The sequence below is a fragment of the Macrosteles quadrilineatus genome, unplaced genomic scaffold (assembly GCF_028750875.1).
Source record: "Macrosteles quadrilineatus isolate MER2022 unplaced genomic scaffold, UCM_ALF_1.0 Scaffold_6__1_contigs__length_79288215, whole genome shotgun sequence".
NCBI classification, from domain to species: Eukaryota; Metazoa; Arthropoda; class Insecta; order Hemiptera; family Cicadellidae; genus Macrosteles; species Macrosteles quadrilineatus.
In genome coordinates, this window is record NW_026542599.1 from 74182884 (window position 1) to 74205429 (window position 22546).

A 22546-nucleotide genomic window follows, 5' to 3' on the forward strand; every position below is an offset into this window, starting at 1 on the left:
AATACCCTCCATTTAAAAGGGGGGTCGGAGAAAATTTTTAAAAATATAGGCCCCAAAACGGTCTTTTTAGCTCTCTTAGCATTGAAAATAATCAACCCCAACGTCAATACAGTGTGATTATATAATTTTACCTTAATTTAACAAAAAAATATTATGTTTAAGACCTGAAAGGGGGGTTCGGACACCCAGGACCCCCCCTGGCTACGTCACTGAGTTTATATTCGGACGCGAGCAGCTATTCGGTGATGAAATCCAAGTAACTGATGGATACAAAGTATGGATAAAAAAGCTGAAAACAAAATAGTTTTAAAAACTGTTTTATTTTGTGATGCCAGGTTTACATGTGGAAACATAAACAGGAATTAATATACAACAACAAACATAAAATTTTTAAAGATACAACAAAAGCAATTATTTTGCAGAGACTTTTTTGTCAAGTCAAAATGTAAAGTAAATGTACAGAGAAGTAAGGTACAGAGGAATCTTGTTTTAGTAACAACCGTGCAGTTCAACTCTAGTATGTTAAGCAGGAAATATACTTGCAGCAAGGAAGGGCCTGAGCAGCGAGCACTGTTCGGAAATTTGTTATCACACTGCGTTGTCCTTAACCATGAGCGTTGTTGTCGTGAGGGTGAGGGTGATGGAGTTGGACTTTGCCCTAGACACCAGCGACTAGTGATAGACACCACGTGTAACATCCAATGTTTCCTCTGTACCTTACTTCTGTGGTACATGGGAGGAGGAAAATAGTTAATAAGCTCGTAGAAGTTTTTAAGGCACTCGCCAAGGCTCGTACCTTAAATTTTCTACTCGTGTCGTTAACACTATCTTTACGCAATTGTTGCGTAAACTACTATTTCGTTACGGTACTTGCTGATTGTTCAAAAACTTTGAGATAAAATATAACAAAACTCAATAAATAACTATAGAAACCCATCATATGGATATTTCTATAGGATAGTAAAATCTCTAATACACAGACAGTTCTCTTTTTTAAAGAATTAAAAAAAAATGCAATAAAGACCAACACCCTATTTCTTAAGGCAAAACTATCTGCAATTGATATGATTGAAACCTTTACACCTATGGAAGAGACCCACTCACCAACTTCCAAAACGTTCATAACGTTATCCTCCAACGCTCCAACAATTTACAAAATAATAAGTGACAGATTCTGAAGGAATGATTAATACTGTAAAGCAATTTTATTGCTTATTAAAAACTAAACAGACCAATATGTAAGTCATTGACAATCCTTGAATTAACTAGTTGGTCTAGTTTGATTATAAATATAACATATTGTTATAAAGGACACTTTCCAAAGCACAGAAACAGAAACTTAACACTTAAAAAATTAAAAATTAAACTTTACAGTAAGTTCCTTCATGTGCATTTATTCCTTGTGCCGAACGACCCAATGTTTGTAATGTGTCTTCACAACATTAAAACAATCTTTGGACCATAGCTTTGTCATGTGGCCTGTTGTTAATTGGCTGAAATAAGTCTTGGTTCTCTCAAGGACTATCAGCAATTCCAGTCTGTAAAAAAATCAATTATCTTTATGATCATATCATACAACACGTTTTGAAAATAGTTTGTTTTGTGTTTTGTACCAATTGGAATTTGTTTACATTTTTCGTAAGAATTGGCCAAACCCTGGTCTTTTTACAATATAACTTTGGCCTTTTGTTACCATTTTTATCACAAATGACATGGTAATTTAAAGGTAAGAACTATAACCACTCGGCTACCCAGATGGCATATTTTTGGTATGTCATATGGTGTAATGGTATATTTTATCAGTAGGAATTTTATATTTACAATGGCAATATTTCATAACTAGTCTTATAACTTTACCTATTCTGAGAAATACAAGCACTCTTAATTCAAAATAACACTCTATTTACTCTTTGAACAAGTTATAAACAATAGTCTACATCACGATGGTGGTAGAGTACACATTTTTAAAGCTTTGAAACCAAATAACTTAAACACTTTATATTTCCTGCGTAACTGAGTGGTTATAGCGCTCGCCTTCAAATCTGAGGGCCACTGGTTCGATTCCAAGCGAGATCAATTCCAGACGCAGATACCATTGCGATTGAGCTAAGAATTATGATATTATCTAACAAAAAGGTCAACATCATTGCACCGTTGCCTTTCAAAAACGTAAAAAAATTGGATTGGTAATAAGAACACAAATAAACACCTAAATTAATCTGGGTTTACCTAGGCACAGAGAATGAAGTCCGTTCTCCTCTTATATTAGGTAATTAATAGTAAAATTTTCCTCAAATCTGAACAGACTACCACTACACGAGCAGAAAATCGCTTCTACCTTAAATTGTGGATGGCAATCTGCTCTTCACGCCTAGGAAATCCCAGCTTTTTATGAAGATAACACAACATAGACAACACCAAACTTAATTGGGTTTTCTGTGTAGAGAACTAGAACTATTAAAAATTAACCAAAAACTAATAACATTTTAATAGTCTAGAAAGTTAATAGGTTAAATTGCCTGATTTACTTTTGAGTACCAAAAATTTCCAGCATTCCTAGTTATACATGGTAAACCTGACTTTTGGGGTACGTCAGCAAACAAATCCAAGAAATTCACTCTACTATAATGTCTACATCTTAGTAAAAATCAATCAAGTTTAACTCAGTTGCAAGAATGAATTTATCATACTTTTCAGTTTCTAGGCTTCATATCTTGGGGTGAATGTTAATTGTACTTACAGAGTCATAAGTTGGTTGACCGTTACAATAAACAGTTTCAAAGTCATTGTCCATTTCTATCTTCACTAGGCTGGTGATGGGTTCCCCCTGAAACATCAATAAGCACAGACTGATAATGATTTGTCCATTCCTTTGCAAAATATACGTCACATACAGAAGAGAATGGCCAATAAATACTTTCTTATGAAATCACGACCATACGAATGTAGGTATTTTGAGCCAAGTATGAATGGAAATGAGTGGCCCGATCTCGACATGTTCCTTAGGCACAGCTGTTAATTGATAGCCCACACAGCCAATGGCATCTAAGGGACCTAAAGTTTAAAGTGGAATCCGAACCACATTTTTGCCTTGTAATTGACAAATTGGTCTTATTATCAGGATAGTACTGCGGATCGTCGTAGTATTCACTAGTGCGGACATTAATCCACACCAGGGAGTAGTAAAGTTCTGATTCTGTTGTAAATACTATTACCGTTATCAAATCCTTGATGGTAGCCCATCTTTGGATAATCACGCCACGCCAGTCACATTTTCACAATTTACACTATCTGCATGGAAGTTAATTTAATTTAACTCGTTCGCTGCAGCCCACAAAATGGCAGTCGAGCGGACCCGTTTGGCTTTCAAATATTTCAGTTTGACAAATAGCAAATGATATGTTCCATATTTTTATTGCAATGCTACACCACAGGCATTGCCTAACTAAATAAAACATAATACTACAAACTATAAGTTTGTTTTGAAAAGTGAATGCCTATATCTACAAGATTTATATCTTTAAGGGCCTTATTTCTATGAGGCCCCTAGGCTCACACTAGAGAGGACCCTCCGTTCTGATTCTTTTGTGGCTGAAGCCTGGGGGGTTTAGAAATACAAGTGATTTTAATTCAAGTGGTAGCGATAGACTCGACCCATTTTTCTCAACAATCTAATATGCTAATAGACCTAAGATGTAAAACTAGCTGATAAATAATTATATTAAAAATGATGTATAAGCTATCTGCAGACAAGCTTAAATGAGGTCGGGTCAAGATCGGTTTGCTTTGGAAAGTATTTGTTGTTTTTTTGATTCAAACAATTCCTGCAATCGTAGAAAATTGTAAACACAAAAAGATTCTCTGTAGAAGCTTTCCTGCATGGACCTTCAATTTTTCACTGCTCAGAACTTCCTGACTAGACACTTTTACTTCAGTTCATCATCTTTTAGACAGTTAAGAAAGATGAGCAATAACTCATCAGATGATAAAAAAAATGTCTAAAGACTATACAAAAAATTTGAAGAATTACTTATTTTAGTAAATTCAAACCAAAGAGAAGACAGACTATCTTTAACAAAACTTGAAAAAAGTTGATTTTTTTGGACCGGAGAAAAAAATCAATTTTAATAATGTCAGATCTGCATTGCCACTTAAACAATTTGATCAGTTTTGATAATACTTAAGAAATCTTACCTTAATGGAGACATCAGGTGAAAATTCTCCCTGCCTGTAAAGTGAAATTACTAATTAGATTACAAAACTAAAAACTAAAATATCTATTGAAGGAGCAGCCATTAAATATATTATTTTATTAACAATAAATCAAAGACAAATAAACACGGTTACACAAACTATTACATCGGCCTTATTTCCCTCTGATTGAAGAAGAGATTCAAATAAGAACACCCAGAAAGACAACTGCTTCATAGAGAATTTTGTAAATAATTTAAATTACATAACCATTCAGATATAAATCACAACGGAGGATCCGTGCGCAGATCACACATTTTAATAGGGCTTAAAACTTAATTCCAATATAAAAATAATCAATGCAATACAATTACAAAATATTAAATATTAAAACATTATAAGATAGAAAACAATTAAACAATATATATTCTTTTTTGCCCTAAATCATCTAAACTCATAAACAGCTATAAGTCAATACTGTTTACTCGGTTAAGAACATTACCTTTCAGATATTTCACTTCTTCCAGCACTTAACATTTTGTTCGGTTGAAGATTCTGTATTAGGTGTCCGCTGTTTTTCAAAAGCCCTTCGGCTGTTGAACATTCTCTTCTATCTCCATGTGCTGAAGGTCGGTGAAACCTAAACCAAACAAAGGTTAAGTGAAAAAAGGTTATTAAAAAATAGGGGTGTGCGAAGCAGCAAAAAATTTTCGATTCGAAGCAACGATTCGATTCAAAAGATTTTCGATTCGATTCGATGCAACTCGATTCGAAGCAATACGGTATTTTTCTATTCATAATTGTCAATTGAGTGGATTAACAATAAGTAAAATTTATCACATTTGTGTAATACAAATTTTTGTTGATGTGGTATTAGGCCTATTCATACTTACATATGAATTTTAGGTGAAAAAATATTTATTTTCAATCATATGTATTAGAATAACTGCTGGAAATACCAGTGAGCTGCTTTACTTGCCTATTTCATAATTTTTACTTGGAATTGGCTCAACTGCAAGAAAGAAGAAAATATTTTTTTATCAAGACATTCATTCTCATTTTAATAACAACTGTTTAAATAACTAAATAGGTACCGGTAGCTAAATTACAACAAATTTGAATGGAACTTAATATAAAAAGACCATTAAGAAATAAATTTACATATCACAAGTTTAGGGCCTGTGGACCGGCTTCAGGACTGCAAGCAAGAAGAAAATAAAAATAATATGTTTCCACCATGCAACATGTATCATTCATTCCCTGCCTCCTAACCTCCTTAGTATAATAACCTCACACTTACATTATTTGTTACATCATCATAAATAAAGAATTATTATTGGCATCAGTAGGCCTACAGCTTTACATAGGCATTATTTTTATAGGGCCTAAAATAGTAATAGGCTAGAAGCAACATGTCAAGTGGAGAACTCATTGAAGAAAAGATATTGTGTAAACTAATTTCCTATAAAACTCAAAAACAGTAAATAACATACAAACATTGTTTATGGTATAATTAATAAGGACTAAAAAATGCATATCATGTCATATCAGTAGTATAGACCTACCGGTACTGCAAGAGATTAAAATCCTAAAACAACTGATTTTGATAGCTAATGAATGAAAAGAATTAAAAATCCATAAAATGAAGCTAAACAATATCACAACTAATTAGGTACCCGAAAAGTAACTCTTAAATAATATATAGAAGATTAAAATAATATTAAATCAAGAGACAAGAAAGTTAAATGCTATCTTCTAGTGCCCTTGGCAACACAGGTCAATGTTTTTAAACTACCCTCAATGTTTTTGGAACAGCAGGGCCTTTTTCTCTTAAGGAAGGGTAGTAGTATGTCAACAAAAACAATGAATCAGTCTCACCAGCCAGGCCCGGGCAACGATGTGTGAATTCAAGGTCATAGACCCTCCCCCTCCCCTCTTACACAACCCGGTTCCTACCCAGTTGCTTCAATTGCTGACAAAATGCAAGTGATGAAACAAGGAAGTAGAGACAAAGAAATATATTTCTTTATTCAAAAACACAAAACTGTTAGAGGTTATTTTCAAAGAAATTAATTCAATGTAATTTGTGAGTTGTAAATATTGTATTGGATCTTAGAAATATATTTTTTTAACCCTATTTAACCAAGATACAGATCTGTTCACTATATCAGATATTTCTTTTGTTTATAATTTATTATGTAAAATACTAAAATATATTTTTAATTAGGTATTGAATGAACAATAAATGATTATACTAGTATGTTATACTAGTATGTGTAGGTTGTACTAGTATGTATAAATAGTCTTTCTATTCTTTTGACTTTGTTTTCTTTGCACTGTTAGTGTTGCGTCACGGCTTTTGTCTTGTTACTCTTATCAGTAGACGACTAGACCTGGCTCTGGCTAGTGGCAGTGCGGCAATTGCTCTGTTGTGTCTTTATTCTTAAAGGTCGTGAGCCAACTTAATTTTTAATTCTCATTTGAACATTTTAATTCCTCTGTAATAGATATAATAATATAAGAGTGTTTCTTTGGAAATAAATTATTCTTTTTTTTCTTTTGCCCCAACAAAAATTCGGGGACGGGGACCGACAGACACCTAACAAAAATACCAAATGTATCAGTCTATAACATTGATCTTACTAGTTAAGTATTAAGTAACAATTTTTCAGACTTATTTTTAAAATGATTTTGGAGTAACCTACCTTGTTTTGGCTAGGTTTACAGTAGTAAAATATTTCACACACTGCTTACATCAAGACAAAAAACAAAACCTCTAATCATTTGCAATGTCAAAACAAAAAAATATAAAACAATTAAAGCTATATTTAATGCAAAGAATGTATTAAATAAGAACGCCTTCGTAAAGGAAACGCAACAGCAACGCGCTCCTGTATTGCGGGTATTGCATTGACTTTCTGCAGGCGTTTTTCGTATATGGATACTGACTCCCTCGTGAATCGAATCGTTTTTTGACCACCACTGAATCGAATCGCGATTCGATGCATCGAATCGAATCGAATCGAAATTTCGATGCATTTTCGATGCATCGCACACCCCTATTAAAAAATATATATACCGTATACCGGTATTAAATTTGTTATAAATTTGTTAAACCAACGTTTTATAAACTTGCCGTTTCAAAGGTCTTAAAATTGAAAAGATTTATTTAACAGCATTGATTACTTACTTAACAACATTGTGTTTTTACTCAACAACACGGTACCGTACCAATGAGGTTCAAGGATTGAGAGAAAAGAAGTAAAATTGTATAATTCGAACTTCAACTAATCAGCTGTTCAGGCCAATTTAATTGTTGAGTGGTGCATTAGTGTTTGGTACAATGTTTCGTTACATCACTGTCAGTGGCAATGAGAGGTTATAAACAAAAACATAACCTCTCTTAGAAGTTATGAGTAGTGACATTTAGTTGGCCTAATTAAAACACTGTCGTAGGTAAAGTAGTGTACGCAGCTCACGTAAATCGTCTTAACAACATTCTTAGAAAGTTTTTTAGGCACTTGCCAAGGCTCGCACCTAAATTTTATACTTGTGTCTTTAACACCATCTTTAGGCAATCGTTGCGTAAACTACGATTACAACATATAAAGCTTTCATTAAATGGTGTGCTGAGATTGTCAATTACATCCGATAACACAGGCTTTCAGATGTTTATGTGATTATAATGGTCCATGAGCTAGCTTACTTAAATCATAAAGCCGTTTTCGCCATTTTCTCAATTTCCTGTAAAAATTACTAGCTCTAACTAAAAAAAATTCTGCAGGCGTTAAAACATTTCAACTGATAACTAGGGTTTATAATGTCTATACATCCCATAAATTGCAATTTACCAAAAATTATTTTTACAATATTCTTGAAAAAGTTGTCATCAAGTTGAAGACACTGTAACATTACTTACTGCTTATTTAGATCGGCCTTTTTCTTCTTATTCTGACACATATGACAAGTCTCTTTATCCATCTGAATTGTGGCATTGATGGTGTCACTTATAAACTGTTGTTGCAGTTGGTAAGACTTGTCTAGAGGAAGCCGTCTCAGCAATGAAACAAGGTAGTTTCCGAAGGACACAAGAGCATCATTTTCACCACCAGGGAAAACTCCGTCAATGTTGGATTCTTCATCGTGATTCTCTGTATCATCCTGGGTGGCGGAACTTGTTCCGGAAACATTTGATAGATATTGGTCCTCTCTGAAAACAACAATTATTTATAAAAACATTTTTCTCTCAGTCCATAATCACGGACCTTTTCCGTTATATGTCACAGTAAATTTAGTGAATTTCCCTACAGGGAAGTAGCTCTTACCATAGGTGGCACGGTAATACCTAGACCCGGGACTGATTTACTTTTTCATTTTTATGTCACGGAGGCTAAAAACACTTGTTCAAATTTTTATATATATGTCCGTGAACGCGATAGCTCGAGTAAATTTTGTCAGATTTTAATGAAATTTGGCTTGCAGGTGTAGGACGGGATAAACTTGGGAGAACTTTAACAACGGCAAGATTGGGTCGTGTATTATGGGGTTTTAAAGTAAAATTTTTTTGTATGTGGTCAAATATGGCTAAGTATTATTATTTATCCAGAAACTATAAACATTTGGTAAAAAAACTCTTGTTACATACCCTGTAGCAAACCTATGTACCTACTTGTTAAATCCAATGTTATTTAACTTGGAAATTTAAAAAACAATAGGTCTTGTTTATGGAATTATTTTTAGTAAAAATCCAATAAGACAAATTAAAAATTCACTTAGTCTGCAGGTTTGCTGCAGCGGGGGTATTTAGGTTGAAATAATCTCTTTTACAAATCCTCTTTAGGGTTAGGTTAGGTAACCAAGACATAACCTAAAAATTCCACTAGTTATTGTTTCATGCAAATTATAAAGTGGTAGTGGTAGTATAACGGAGAAGGTCTTGTGTTCTATGTACAGTAGAACCTCTTTAATCCGAACTAATTGGGACCAGGGGTAGTTCGGACTAGTGAATAGTTCGGATTACAGAACATATTGTTGTTTTTACATAACAATAGCTAAAACATGGCTAAAATTGATCTAAATTATTTTGGGAAAAGTGAAAAAAATGTTTTATAAATTAAAATACAGCGTTTATTTAATACAGTAGTAAACATGGTGAATAAACAGTACTGTACATTAAATACAGTATACAATAAAGAACTGCTGTACAGTGTATAGAGTACAGCAATGAGGGGTTCGGATTAGTGGACGTTCGGATTACGGGGGTTCGGATTAAAGAGGTTCTACTGTATAGAACATCTTGTACAAATCTAACAACACAAATTTGTACTTGGATGGTTTACTGACTGATTTTGTGGGTTAGTTTTACCTGACGAAACTCTCGGATGAAATATTTGCGAGTGTGCTAGAGTGTGGTAAGGGCTGCTTCTTTTCCCACCCTCCATGGTTGTATGGAATACACACAGTTGATGTATAGCCAAAACTGGTGTCACCTTCACTGGAGTTGTTCGTGTTATTGATCATAGAGTTCGTCTTACCACCCTGAAACAAGTCAATGCGTTGATAAGAAGTCCCCTAGTTGTAAAATTGGGTGGTGTAGCAATTTTCAAAAATAAAACTTCCACAAAACACAATATCCTAAAGTCCACAGACATAGGCATAAAATTTTCAAAAGAAACAATATTTGAGTGTGCTGAAATAAGTTTTTCTGTGAGAAATGAACAGTTTAAATAGTAGCTTCCATGTACAGGTCTCCATACAGCAGCAACCTTGATGAATACTTTAGTAAATTGAATGAATTTACTTAAACATCTACTTAAGGCATCTACTTACACTGAACATTAAGAATAAATATATAGTAATAGGCTCAGATTTCAATATTGACTTGATCAAAGATGACACTGCCACAAATTTGCAACGCTGATTAAAAGTTTTGATATGAAACCAAACATTTTTGAACCAACTAGAATTACTGACACAACCATGCATAGACAATTTTTAACCAACATTGAAATATTATCATCAGCAGTAAAAGAACCGCATATTTCAGACCACTGTGCTATCTCAATAGAAATAGGCCTACCTGAATTCATCTCAAACCAAAATAACATCTCAAACCAAAATAAAACCTTAGAAAAAAGAATAATTACTGATGAAAATCTTCATGAACTTAAAATAGGGCTACAGTCAGAGGACTGGAACTTAGTATATGATGCTCCTGATATTAATACCAAAAATGATAGCTTTATAGAAACATTCAAATATTATTTTGATATCAGCTGCCTGGATAAAAAATGAAAACTTAATCTCAGTCGCAAAGGAAAAAGCAAATGTGGATGAACAATGAGAGCAATACTCAGTATGGAGGCTGACAGGAATGGTATCTGAAAAAGAATTATACCAGAAGCTTAAAGATAAATATAGAAACAAAATACAGGAAAGTAAAATCAAATGGGCACACGATTGCATATATCCAGCTCAAAAAATAAATCTAAAGACTCTTGGAAGATTATTAATATCATTAGGCCAAAAGAAAATTCAGACTATAATAATATTATACTGAATATTGACGGTAACAAAATAGAAAATCCTGTAGACGTGTGTGAAACCCTAAATGACTATTTTGTTAATGTTTCGAAGCTTGTTAACAAGGATGAGGAAACCCATGCCTTACTGTATCTGGTTTTAGGAGGAATGGCACTGCTGAACTTGGACAATTTCATTTAATTACATCTGCTTACCTTCTGGATTTGTTCTCAAAGCTTCCACCTAAACACTCAAGTGGTGTAGACGGAATCAGTATGCATGTCCTAAAATATTGTAGGGAGGAAGTGGCAGCTCCTCTTACCCACATAGTCAATTTTTCACTGACATCTGGAATTTTCCCTCAGAATTGCAAAACAGCAAAAATAAAACCAGTTTTTAAAAGGTCAGACAGAACTGACTTCTGGAATTATCGGGGAATTATCGTCCAATCTCTCTCCTACTAAATGGATTGAGAAAGTTGTTTCGGAGCAACTTAGCAACTTCTTGGAAAAAATAACATATTATGTGACAGACAATATGGTTTCAGACGCAACAAATCAAAACAATTGGCACTCATTGATTTCATCAACAGCAATCAACAGATGCAATGGAGGCTGGAGAAACAGTAGTTGGTTGTTTTGCTGATCTCTCCAAAGCCTTCGATTGTGTCGAACCTGCGATTCTATTGGAACAATTGGCATCAATTGGAATCTCTGGACTTTCGCTGAAGTGGCTCACATCCTATATGAGCAACCGATTCCAAGTCGCTGAGATAAAAAAAAAAACACAAATTCAAAAACTGAAAGAATTTCATAAAAAAACTTATCTCCAATGGCGTCCCCCAGGGATCTGTCCTTGGACCTCTCCTTTTCCTAGTCTACATATATCAATAACATAACAGATACCGGTACTGTTCCGCAGGACAGCGTCTACCTCTTTGCGGATGATACGATATTGTTCGTAAGGGGGACTGACGATGCGGCCCTGGAGGCAGAATCTAATCAAAGAGCAAATGATCTGGCTGACTTTTTTTCTTCGAACAAACTCAAATTAAATTCACAAAAAACAGGATACATGTGTATCCAAATTGCAAAGACAAAATTTTAAAAATAATAGGACTCCGAACCTATTAATTGGAGAGGATCAAATCCAAATTTCAAAATCTGCCGACTTTTTGGGAGTGAGATTGGATGACAAATTGAGCTGGGATGCACAAATAAATAAACTGGAGGGGTCATTGGCTCGAGGGGTCTTTGTACTCGGAAGAATAAGGTCCTTCGGAAACCTGGCTCTCTCTAACCTTGTGTATTTTGGCCTAGAACAACACATTTCGTATTCAATCATCCTATGGGGAGCTGTGAATACAAATATTGAGCAGATCTTTGTTTGGCAGAACAAGGCAATAAGAGCAATCTTGGGTATGCCGCCTCGGACCAGCTGCAATAATGTTTTTAAAGAACTTGGCTTTCTCACAGTCCCTTCACTTTTCATCTTTGAATCGGTTTGTTATAAAAAATCACAGAACATTAAACCAACTTTTACAAATCACACTTACAACACCCCGAACAAAGGGCACACATACAGTCAAACTCTCAACATTTGAACACAAACCAGATTACATGGGAATGAAATTGTACCAGGCCCTACCGAAAAAATTACTTAAAATTCAGAGTTTAACAAAATTAAAATTGAAAAAATATCTAGTGGAGTTAAATTTTCATGAAATAGACAGTTAACTTAACGGTGACAAAAACTAGTATTTAAGTTGGTTATTCTTTGTATTAACCCTGACTTGTCCAATTCCTTTAGGCAAAGGACTACGGACAGAGAGATCAATGTATGTTATGTATGTATGTAGCCTATGTAAAAATCAGAATGGAATTTCACAAACATTACGGTAACTCTAAACTTCATTTAAGTTATGGGTTGGAATGTTTTTTTAAAGTTAAATTAATAGTTTTATAATTATAATAGCCTACCATTCCTGATGCAGAAGACACTTCGGAATGCTCTTCGTGTTGACTAGTTTCATGATGTAGGCCTACTGTTGCCGTTTCTGGTGACTGTAACTGTCCAGTTGCAATCTTGGCTTTGGCTACGGCAACTGAGCTTTTCCATCCTCCGAGACGCTTTAACTGCAATATGTTACCTCTACTTGCCTCAACCGACAATGTTGCTGAAGTCCGTCTAAAACAGCGTCCATCGTACCTTTCGGGGTTAGGCAGCTTTAAAAAAGTAGCTACCTCAGTTGGGATTTTACCTATTGTATTAACACCTACAGGTTGTCTAATACAAACACCTTTAGAGTACTTCAAAAATAGTCTACTCGTCGGTACGTCTACAGGTCTTAATTTGAGGTATTTCCTGTACAATTCCAAATAACTTGTATCAAAATCATCGTCATCAGTTAAAGTAAAGATGCGTTTTTTGTTGGTTTGTGAATCTGCTACTTTAATTATTAAAATATAACCTTTATCATCTATGTCATCTACCGACATTTTAGTTAGCTCGTTTGGCCGACAAGCACCAGCTACTCCCAATATTAATACTACCTTCTTCATTAGATATATTTCATCGGGAGCAGTTTTAATAAAGGTTTCAAACTCATCTTTGGACAGCGGCTTTGACTTTGTGGGCTTATAGCCTAATGACAGTTTTTTCAAATAAGATCCAAGTGTTTTGTAACTGCTAATGTTTATGTCATGTTCAACTTGAATTGTTTTATTGAGCATCGAATAATAGCTCCAAATAGTTGAAGACTTCATCACTTTTGCTTGTTCTGCAAAATATTCCAAAAAAACACTTTCTGATAATTCAGTAACCTTCTTACTTTCACACCAAGAAGAAAACAGTTCATAACAGCGTTCATATTTCCTTTTAGATTTCTCGGGTAATAGGTACAATGAAACTTGTTTTGTCGCTTCCGCTAACTCTTCTGGGGAAGGGGAATTAGGCCTACTAAACTTATATTCACAGTCACTTTCACTTTGTTCATTATTTTCGAACATTTTACTTATTAAAATAATAAGATAATGAGTCTTTACCCCAACACTAGTTTTTTTAGGTTAAGATTAATCCCGTCCAAGCATTGATTGAACCATCGTATCGTATTATTCGTAATGGTTGAACTTGAACAAAATAAACAAAAACAAACAATAGCCTAGCTAACATTTCACCCTCCACTTCACTTGTCGTCACGTCACTATGCTATGCATGCAGTCGCCGCAGTCTGCCATGAGTGAGTGCAAGTGTCATGCAGTGCAGTCGCAGTTCGCAATCGCAGTCTGCCTGCCCTCAGTGCCTGCCATAGACAAAACATAGTCCCTAAGGAACTATGTTTTATATAGCCCTACCTGCACTCGTATAACGGTTCCGTGGAACTGTGACATATATCAGATAACAGATATATCTGTTACAACGTTTACAATGAATTGAATATAGCAAACATAGGACAGGTTGTTACTATTAACAACTAGTAAGTCTGCGCTTTGCTTTTATACTTTCTGTTTCTGGTTCTTGCTCATCCGTTGGTTTATTTTTTTAGGATCTCATGTGCAAGTCTTCCCCCTCACATCACAACTAATTACTGGGCTCCACAGACGGTGTTTATGTTAATATACCGTATACGATACATATATAACGCAACATAATGTCGTTATTATGCATAAAACAATGATAATATGATAATAGTGCCTACGTTGTTATTGCACTTACCTAGGCAGAAAAGTAGGTGAGACACCCATCAATGCATTAAAATGAGAAATCATCTATATGGCAAACATCAAAATTAATCAGTCTTATAGCTGTATAATCCTTCAATATTTTATGTGTACAATTTTTCTGTGTCATTGGCAAACTTATTTTTTAAGGCAGATGTGTTTATTTTTATAAATAAATTATTTTCTCTTGTTTGGCTTATTTTACCCTAATCGTATCTATGCACCCTTTTGACTTCCCTCTCCCTCCTCTAAAATCATCTCAACCCCGGAAATTTTAATATTGATTTAGTTACTATTATCCTCAATTCCTGCATTTTGGTTTGAAAGAATCTTAACTGCATTTGAGATCACCACACCATGTTCTGAGTCAGCTATATCACAATTAAAAATAATTATGGATCTAGGCACAGGTCTCAATAAACACTTGACAGCAACATGTTTGAAAGCTAGGCCTAATTTGTAAATTAAACTTGAATTTTAATGGATTAATAGGCGTATACTAAACTAGCCTCCTAGATTTACCTCAAAATATGTAAATTAATATTATGTAAGTTGAGTCATGTCAGTTAAGTATTTATAAATTAATTTATACTTAATTATTTTATAGTTTGTGCTGAAACTAAGCACTTCATCGCTTCAGGTATTTACTCAGGCTTCTTATTAGCTGAGGGAACGCCATTACCGTAACAAAACGGTCGATATAGCCATCGGCTTCGGTGGTCTAATGGTTAGCGTGCCGGGCTGATATACTGCAGGTCCCGGCTCCGAATCCCACCGGTGGCACTAACTTTTTGTCCAAGATTTTTTTATTTTCAGCAAGTTTGGTTGGTTTGGTTTGGTTATTACAGTTTAATTTTATTATTAAGTCATTATAAAATTTTAATTGAGCAATTTCTAGTTTTATTTTATAAACAGAATTATTTTTCCGATTACTATAAACTTTTGTTATATTATTTCTTTATCAGCAAGTTTGGTTAGTTCGGTTAGGTTATGATAGTTTAATTTTATAATTAAAAATTAATAAAATTGAATTTTAGGCATTTATAATTTTATTTTATGAACAGAACTATTTTTGCGATTAGTAAACCTTCTTTGCCAAAGTGCTCTCTACTACAGCGCTGTTCACGGAGGAATTTTGAACTAAATGCCTCATTTGTACCTCCCCTAAGTCAGACCCATCGCTTCACACTGTATCTTCGGGTGAGGCTTGAATAAAGTAAATTAACTTACACTCTTGTATATCAAATGTAGTGATTATGGAATAATAAAAAGGAATGTCAGAAGTTGGGTTCCTTTGTAACACAGAGATGAAGTTGGCCTGATCTAACAGGTGGTTTCAGTCTAGCTGTTACTTTCAGAAAATATATGTAGGCTATGTTTACTCCGTTTTGACTGCATCTAAAAGTTACCTTCTTATGTATCCAGCAAATGGCCGAGTGGAATTGGATTTTTTTCCTATTACCTTACCTGTGTCATCATATTAATTAATGTATTAATATGGGTTGGTTAAGTTAAAAAGTATAAATTAAAGTTAAAAAGTATAAATTAAAGTTAAAAATTATAAATTAAAATGTATTGAAATTTTACAACTTCAAGAATACCTTAAATTCCAAATTATGGTTCCTAGTTTACAAAGGATCTAAGGTGACCCCTATTAGTTTAAGTGAGTTGGCTTTGACTGGGAGTGGTGGGATAACAAAGTGAGGTTTAACCGGTTACAGTCCTCTTTATCTTAGTATCTGTTCCATCCATCATCGAACGCTTGTCACAGCTCCCATGGAGCAGTTTGTTTGCGCTTGCGCATTGGAGAGGAGTAATCTGAGATTACTACGAAACGGATGTGCGCTCAGGGCCGGACTTAGGACTTCAGGGGCCCCGGGCAAATTTTCCAATGGGGCCCTAGGATTTCAGTTTGGGGGGTCTTCCGGGGGGATTGGGGGGCATGGAATACCCCCCAAGCCAAAGGGGGGTCCTCCTCCGGGAAAATTTTCTAAATTTAGGCTTCAAATAGAGCAATTTAAGGCCAAATAAGCAATAAGTTCTATATCAAAAATCGTTCTTAAAATATAAATATTTTTATATACAGCATCTTTTAATTATATACACAAAAAATAAAAATGTTTGAAACCTAATCTCTTGCATTCACTATTTAAACAAACTCTGACCAAATGTTTCAATTGCTTTGTAGTACCAGTGTCGGCATATTTGGTATGGTAGCGTGGTAGGCTACCATAATATATTTAGATTAGAAGTATTGATATATTTTTGTTTATTACGTATTTAAATTATCGATTATTGCCGTCAATTTGTATGATTTTTCAATATTACTACAATATAGGTGTGATTATTTTATTTTCATAATGGTTTTGGTACATATGGCATTCTCGTTTTTATAATATGTTAAAGTCCTAGCATGAAAAGTACCATTGAGGACTTTCAAGTTTGAGTTTTTTATTGACGAGCAAAATCTTGCAATGTCTAATAAACACTCACAAGCTAACTATTTATATGAGTAACTGAAAGATGTTTAAATTGATCCAATATCGATTAATACAACACAAACATCGCATTGAATACAGCATTACTCACTTCAGCTTTGTTTTTGTACTGTTAGTTTGCAGAATTACAATAAAATAACACAAAATTAAGACAATTTCAACCAACTTGACGTGACCACTAGTTTCAAAGGACAAACTATGGGAGTAAAGTGATTTAAATTGTTTTGGATAGGCGATAAGGCATTTTATGTGTGTGTATGCGCGTGCGTGAGACAGACAGGACTACACAGGATCCCTTATCAGCTCATTATTATTTATTGTTGCAGCTGCTTCTGCTTATCGCTTGTTTACGATTTCAGTCGACAATGCTCGCCCACTCCCAATAAATGTAATTTTTTGTTAACATCAGTCAGACGACTCTAGTTGTTTTAAAGTGTCTATATAGATTTTAAAAATCTTACTGGCGCTGTATGATTTTGACTCCAAAGACTAAATTAGAGATAAAAATTTTGACGCATAACTTAATTAAATACTATTTTACAAAACCTTTAAATTGAATGGATAATATACTTCTACTCCTTAAAATCCTGATTGGTATATAGGCCTACTTAGAGGTAAAAGAAAAGAATAACATTTAATAAAACATAAGCGGAGCAATGTTTTTATTTTTAAAAGTATTTGAACTCCAGTGAATCTCCATTTAACACAACACAATTTTACAAGTTACGTTCTACGTTGGGACAAGAGTTTTCATATTTATTGTATTTTTGCCCCAAGCGCGGGGCCCCTTCAACTCATTCGCCGCGGCCGTACGTTCGGGCGAGCGGCTTCGTAACTGAAACTTGTCCGTCACAGCCTAGCACATATGCTCGTGTAAACCAGGCCTAAGCGTGGGGCCCAGTGCAACTCTGAGGAAAAGTCCCTTAGGGTCAAGAATTTTGTTCCTAGTAATGCCTTAAAATGCACCTAACAATAACCTAAAATATAGGATAACGAAAATAAAAATAAAGCTGTTACAAAAGAAGGCCATGTGGTAAGTGTCTGATCAATTTTCAAAGTTATTAATAAAAACTACTGTGCAAGGGGGCCCCTGTCGGGGCCCCCCTTGGCCCGGGGGCCCCGGGCGCTCGCCCCCTTCGCCCATAGGTAAGTCCGGCCCTGTGTGCGCTCGTACGTACTCCTACTAGCTGAGCTGATCGATTTAGTAGTGTTGCCAACTTGATTTCAAGCCCAACAGATTTTACATGCCTGATAAATACAGAATATTTTTGGTATTGTTTGGTTCGCGGTTACAGTCCTCTTTATCTTCATCTCAGTATCTGTTCCATCCATCATCGAACGCTTGTCACAGCTCCCATGGAACAGAATATTTTTGGTATTATTTGGTTGAAGCATATTTTTAAATATTCCTTAAGCCCGTGCCTGTGGTTGAAATAACGGAGTTAACACAAAAAAACCCAGCCGCAGCAATCCTGCAGATTAAGCAAATAATTTCTATTTGCCTGATTGTATTTTCAAATTAATCTATTTCAATAACAACTGGGTGTGCTGCTATGCGTTTTTTTTTTAACATATTGATTATTGATAGCTTTGTATAAAATAAACAGTTTCAAGTTTTATTCACTATATAGGAAATTCGCTGAAATGAGTGCGACAAAGTAGAGTGCGGGAATGTAAGTAAATGCATGAATCAGTCGTTGCGTGTTATAATCAGTGTAAGAAACCCCACTTTATCAGGTAACTGTAGTAACAATAATTAATAAACCCTTCGATTGGCCATAGCCACAGAAAACATACTAGTATGTTTTTCTGTGCCATATAGCACGGTTCATGAGTGAGGCATTCCTTTTTTTAGTATAGTAATACTAAGTTCAAGTTTTCATCACTGTCTCCAACCATAAATTCGTTCATCCTGAACCTGAACAGAAGAGACCCGGGGTCTCACATTTAAGAACTGACTAAACTATACCGTCTATATTCCGTTTCCGTTTGGTACACTACGTTTTTGCTGGGCGGTGTGGAAGAAACGCGTACTGGACGTCCAGTAAACCTGTCAACTGGTGTGAAAATAAGGCCTTTAGAATGGCCCAACGACTGAATCGGTCGGTTTGGGTTTTGGATCCGAAAGGAAACCTTTAATGAGCCCAAACTTGACTAAAACCTAGGCTATATTAATCGAAAGATAAGCTTCTAAAGATTCATTGTAACAACACCAACAACCCCAGTAGCATCAGTAACAAAATATTATGACGGGTTAGAATGAATGAACAATAACTTTCAGCTCTAAGTCAGTCCAGCAGACGACACTACGACACGTCAAAACTGCGAGTGTATTCTAGTTTAGTTACTCAAAAGTTGGGTAAATTTCATTTTAGCGCGTTGAGGTTGGTATCAATATCAATGTGAATGTACACAGAAATAAATGCTGAATATCAGGAATATATACAGAGTGGTTTTTAACTTGCTTCTTTATTTATGTAAACACTGCAATGGATATAAATATGCAGTTTGCGGGAATCATCTATTGACTGTGTGAGGTCTTACGAATTCAACATAAGTTCCCAGTCACCCCTTTCCCGCCTAACCTCCCTTGACGCCTTGACTTAAAGTTTGTAAATTGCAAGGGTGCCCCTGGGGAGTGGGGAATGGCCACTCGGTTACAAAAATGTGTATGTGTAGAGTGTACATGTCATATGAAAATATGTACTTTTAACAATAGGGTTATATAATTTACTAGACTGTGTACGGTATAGTCAAAGATACACAGTGTCCCGTTTGAACTAATTTTGTATTTTTATGGAATCAATTATATGTGATTTGATTTTGATAGGCAAACAAAAAACAAATGGTTATATATACTGTATTTCATTTTGAAGAGAAGAAAACTTAGAGGATTTTGGATTTGTGGTTATAGTATTAAGTAACAGTAGCATCTCAGTAAACACATACAGGACACAGTTTACATCTGGTAATGTGTATTTTACAGTGTTGAGAAGACGACCCAATCATTACCAATGTGACTGCGTCAGTATATGGCTTTTTCAGGATGAGTGTAATTTTGGCATTTTCTATATCGATGTATTATTATCGAATCTGCTGATACATTCAATAATACATATAAAACGTGTTTTGTGGATACAGCTAATATTGTATCATAATACTATTCTGTGTTAATATTCATGCATTAGATCATTACTGAGTCTATAATAGGTTGTACCTTGGTCCGTCTTCAGTCTTACTTCAGGCTAAGACACTATTATCTACAAAGTTGTATATATTACCATGGATTAAACAAACTCCCTTAGTAGATTCCTCGCTGGCATTTTATAAGGTGAGGACGGCTAAAACGAGAGAATTTCAGTGCGCTCTATCTGGGTTTTATAGCACTAGCGCTCTAGGCGGCATCACTGCAGTGGCGCAACCTCGTGGCAATGTGAGGAACATTTCCTTAAATGTCTAATATCTAAGTTTTTTGTTTACTCACTCTTTTTAGTGGAAAATAAAACATGTAAATTGTAAAAGGTTTTAACTGTATAGTTTATACAAGTCTACAGTTGATATTCGTACGTGAACAGCTACTCGGTGATGAAATCCAAGTAACTGATAGATACAAAGTATGGATAAAAAAGCTGAAAGCAAAATAGTTTTAAAAAACTGTTTTATTTTGTGATGCCAGGTTTACATGTGGAAACATAAACAGTTAATAGTTATACAACAACAAACATAAAATTTTTAAAGATCCAACAAAAGCAAGTATTTTGCTGCCACTTTTTTGTCAAGTCAGAATGTAAAGTAAATGTACAGAGAAGTAAGGTACAGAGGAAATGTGGCTTGGACTTTTTTGCCCTAGACACCAGCGACTAGTGATAGACACCACGTGTACCATCCAATGTTTCCTCTGTACCTTACTTCTGTGGTACATGGGAGGAGGAAATAGTTAATATAGTATTTGCTGATTGTTCAAAAACTTAGAGAAAAAATATAACAAACTCAATAAATAACTATAGAAATCCATCTTATGGACAGTTCTCTTTTTTAAAGAATTCAAAAAATGCAATAAAGACCAACAGCTGATCTCATTAGGTAAAGCTATCTGCGATTGATATGATTTAAATCTTTACACCTACGGAAGAGACCCACTCACCAACTTCCAAAACGTTCATAACATTATCCTCCAACGCTCCAACAATTTACAAAATAATAAGTGACAGATTCTGAAGGAATGATTATTAAAACAATTTTATTACTTACGGTACTAAAAAACTAAACAGACCAATATGTAAGACATTAACAATCCTTGAACTAACTAGTGTGTCTAGCTTGCTCGTAAATATAACAAATTGTTATAAAGGACACTTTTCAAAGCACAGAAACAGAAACTTAACACTTAAAAAATAAAACGTTATAGTGGGTTCCCTCATGTGCATTTATTCTCTGTGCCAGCAACGACACAATGTTTGTAATGTTTCTTCACAACATTAAAACAATCTTTGGACCATAGCTTTTGTCATGTGGCCTGTTGTAATTGGCTGAAATAAGTCTTTGTTCCCTCAAGGACTATCAGCGATTCCAGTCTGTAAAAAAATCAATTATCTTTATGATCATATCATACAACACGTTTTGAAAATAGTTTGTTTTGGGTTTATTGGTACGATTGGAATTTGTTTACATTTTTTGTAAGAATTTGCCAAACCCTGGTCTTTTTACAATATAATATAACTTTGAACTTTTGTTAGCATCATTACAGTTGAACCTCGCTTGTACGAACCTCAATAAAACGAATTCCTCGAGAAGACAAATTTTTTTTATCCCCTTGACACTTTCATATAGGTCAATGCTAAAAACACCTCTATACAACGTAGTAATTAAGTTAAAAACCTCCATAAGACGAATTTGTTTGTGAAATGGGCTAGGACTGATTAACCTCTATACAACGAATATTCTTAGCACAAAACCTCTACAAGACGAATGTGACCTCTATAAGACGAATTTATCATAATCTCAACCTCCATAGTACGTAGTTTTCAAAACAAACAGAAGCTTGTCTCAACATGAAACCCCCACCCCATCCCTCCTCCTTCCTCATTCATTGTTTGGAGAAACCTTGGAGCGAGGAGAAACCTCTATGAGAAGAATAACAGCAGCATTAAACCTCGATAAAACGACCCTCTTTATTAAGAATACCTCTATAGTACAAATTTTTCCCGTACCCCTTGAAATTCGTCTTATAGAGGTTCAACTGTATTAGAAATGACATGGTCTAAAATCACTTGGAATCGAACCAGCGACCTTCAGATTTGAAGGCAAGAACTACAACCACTCGGCTACCCGGATAATTAATGGCATATATTTTTGGTATAACATATGTTAATGATAAAATGGTATATTTTATCAATAGGAATATTTAATATTTACAATGGCAATATTTCATAACTAGTCTTATAACTTTACCTATTCCGAGAAATACAAGCATTCTCACTTCAAAATAACACTCTTTACTCTTCGAACAAGTTATAAACAATAGTCTACATCACAATGGTGGTAGAGTACACATTTTTTAATTGCCTGGTAACAGAGTGGTTATAGCGCTCGCCTTCAAATCTGAAGCGCTGGTTT

General features: G+C 34.8%; 1 protein-coding gene across 3 annotated transcripts in view; it reads right to left on the minus strand.

The window, feature by feature from the left end:
• Window positions 1-301: 301 nt before the first annotated feature.
• LOC128996267 (uncharacterized) overlaps window positions 302-22546 on the minus strand; it is a 40977-nt gene continuing 18732 nt past the window's right edge. Inside the window, exons 1-7 of one of the 3 annotated variants that reach the window (XM_054421465.1) lie at window positions 12693-13901; window positions 9557-9729; window positions 8111-8401; window positions 4694-4831; window positions 4195-4228; window positions 2741-2827; window positions 302-1538 (exon numbers count right to left, since the gene is read on the minus strand). In XM_054421465.1, coding sequence (XP_054277440.1) covers window positions 1515-1538; window positions 2741-2827; window positions 4195-4228; window positions 4694-4831; window positions 8111-8401; window positions 9557-9729; window positions 12693-13721 — 1776 coding nt within the window. In that variant the 5' untranslated portion in view covers window positions 13722-13901 and the 3' untranslated portion in view covers window positions 302-1514. Of the gene's footprint in view, window positions 1539-2740; window positions 2831-4194; window positions 4229-4693; window positions 4832-8110; window positions 8402-9556; window positions 9730-12692; window positions 13902-20597; window positions 21505-22546 lie in introns of those variants that run through there. The other 2 variants (XM_054421466.1, XM_054421464.1) reach the window with 2 other exon arrangements.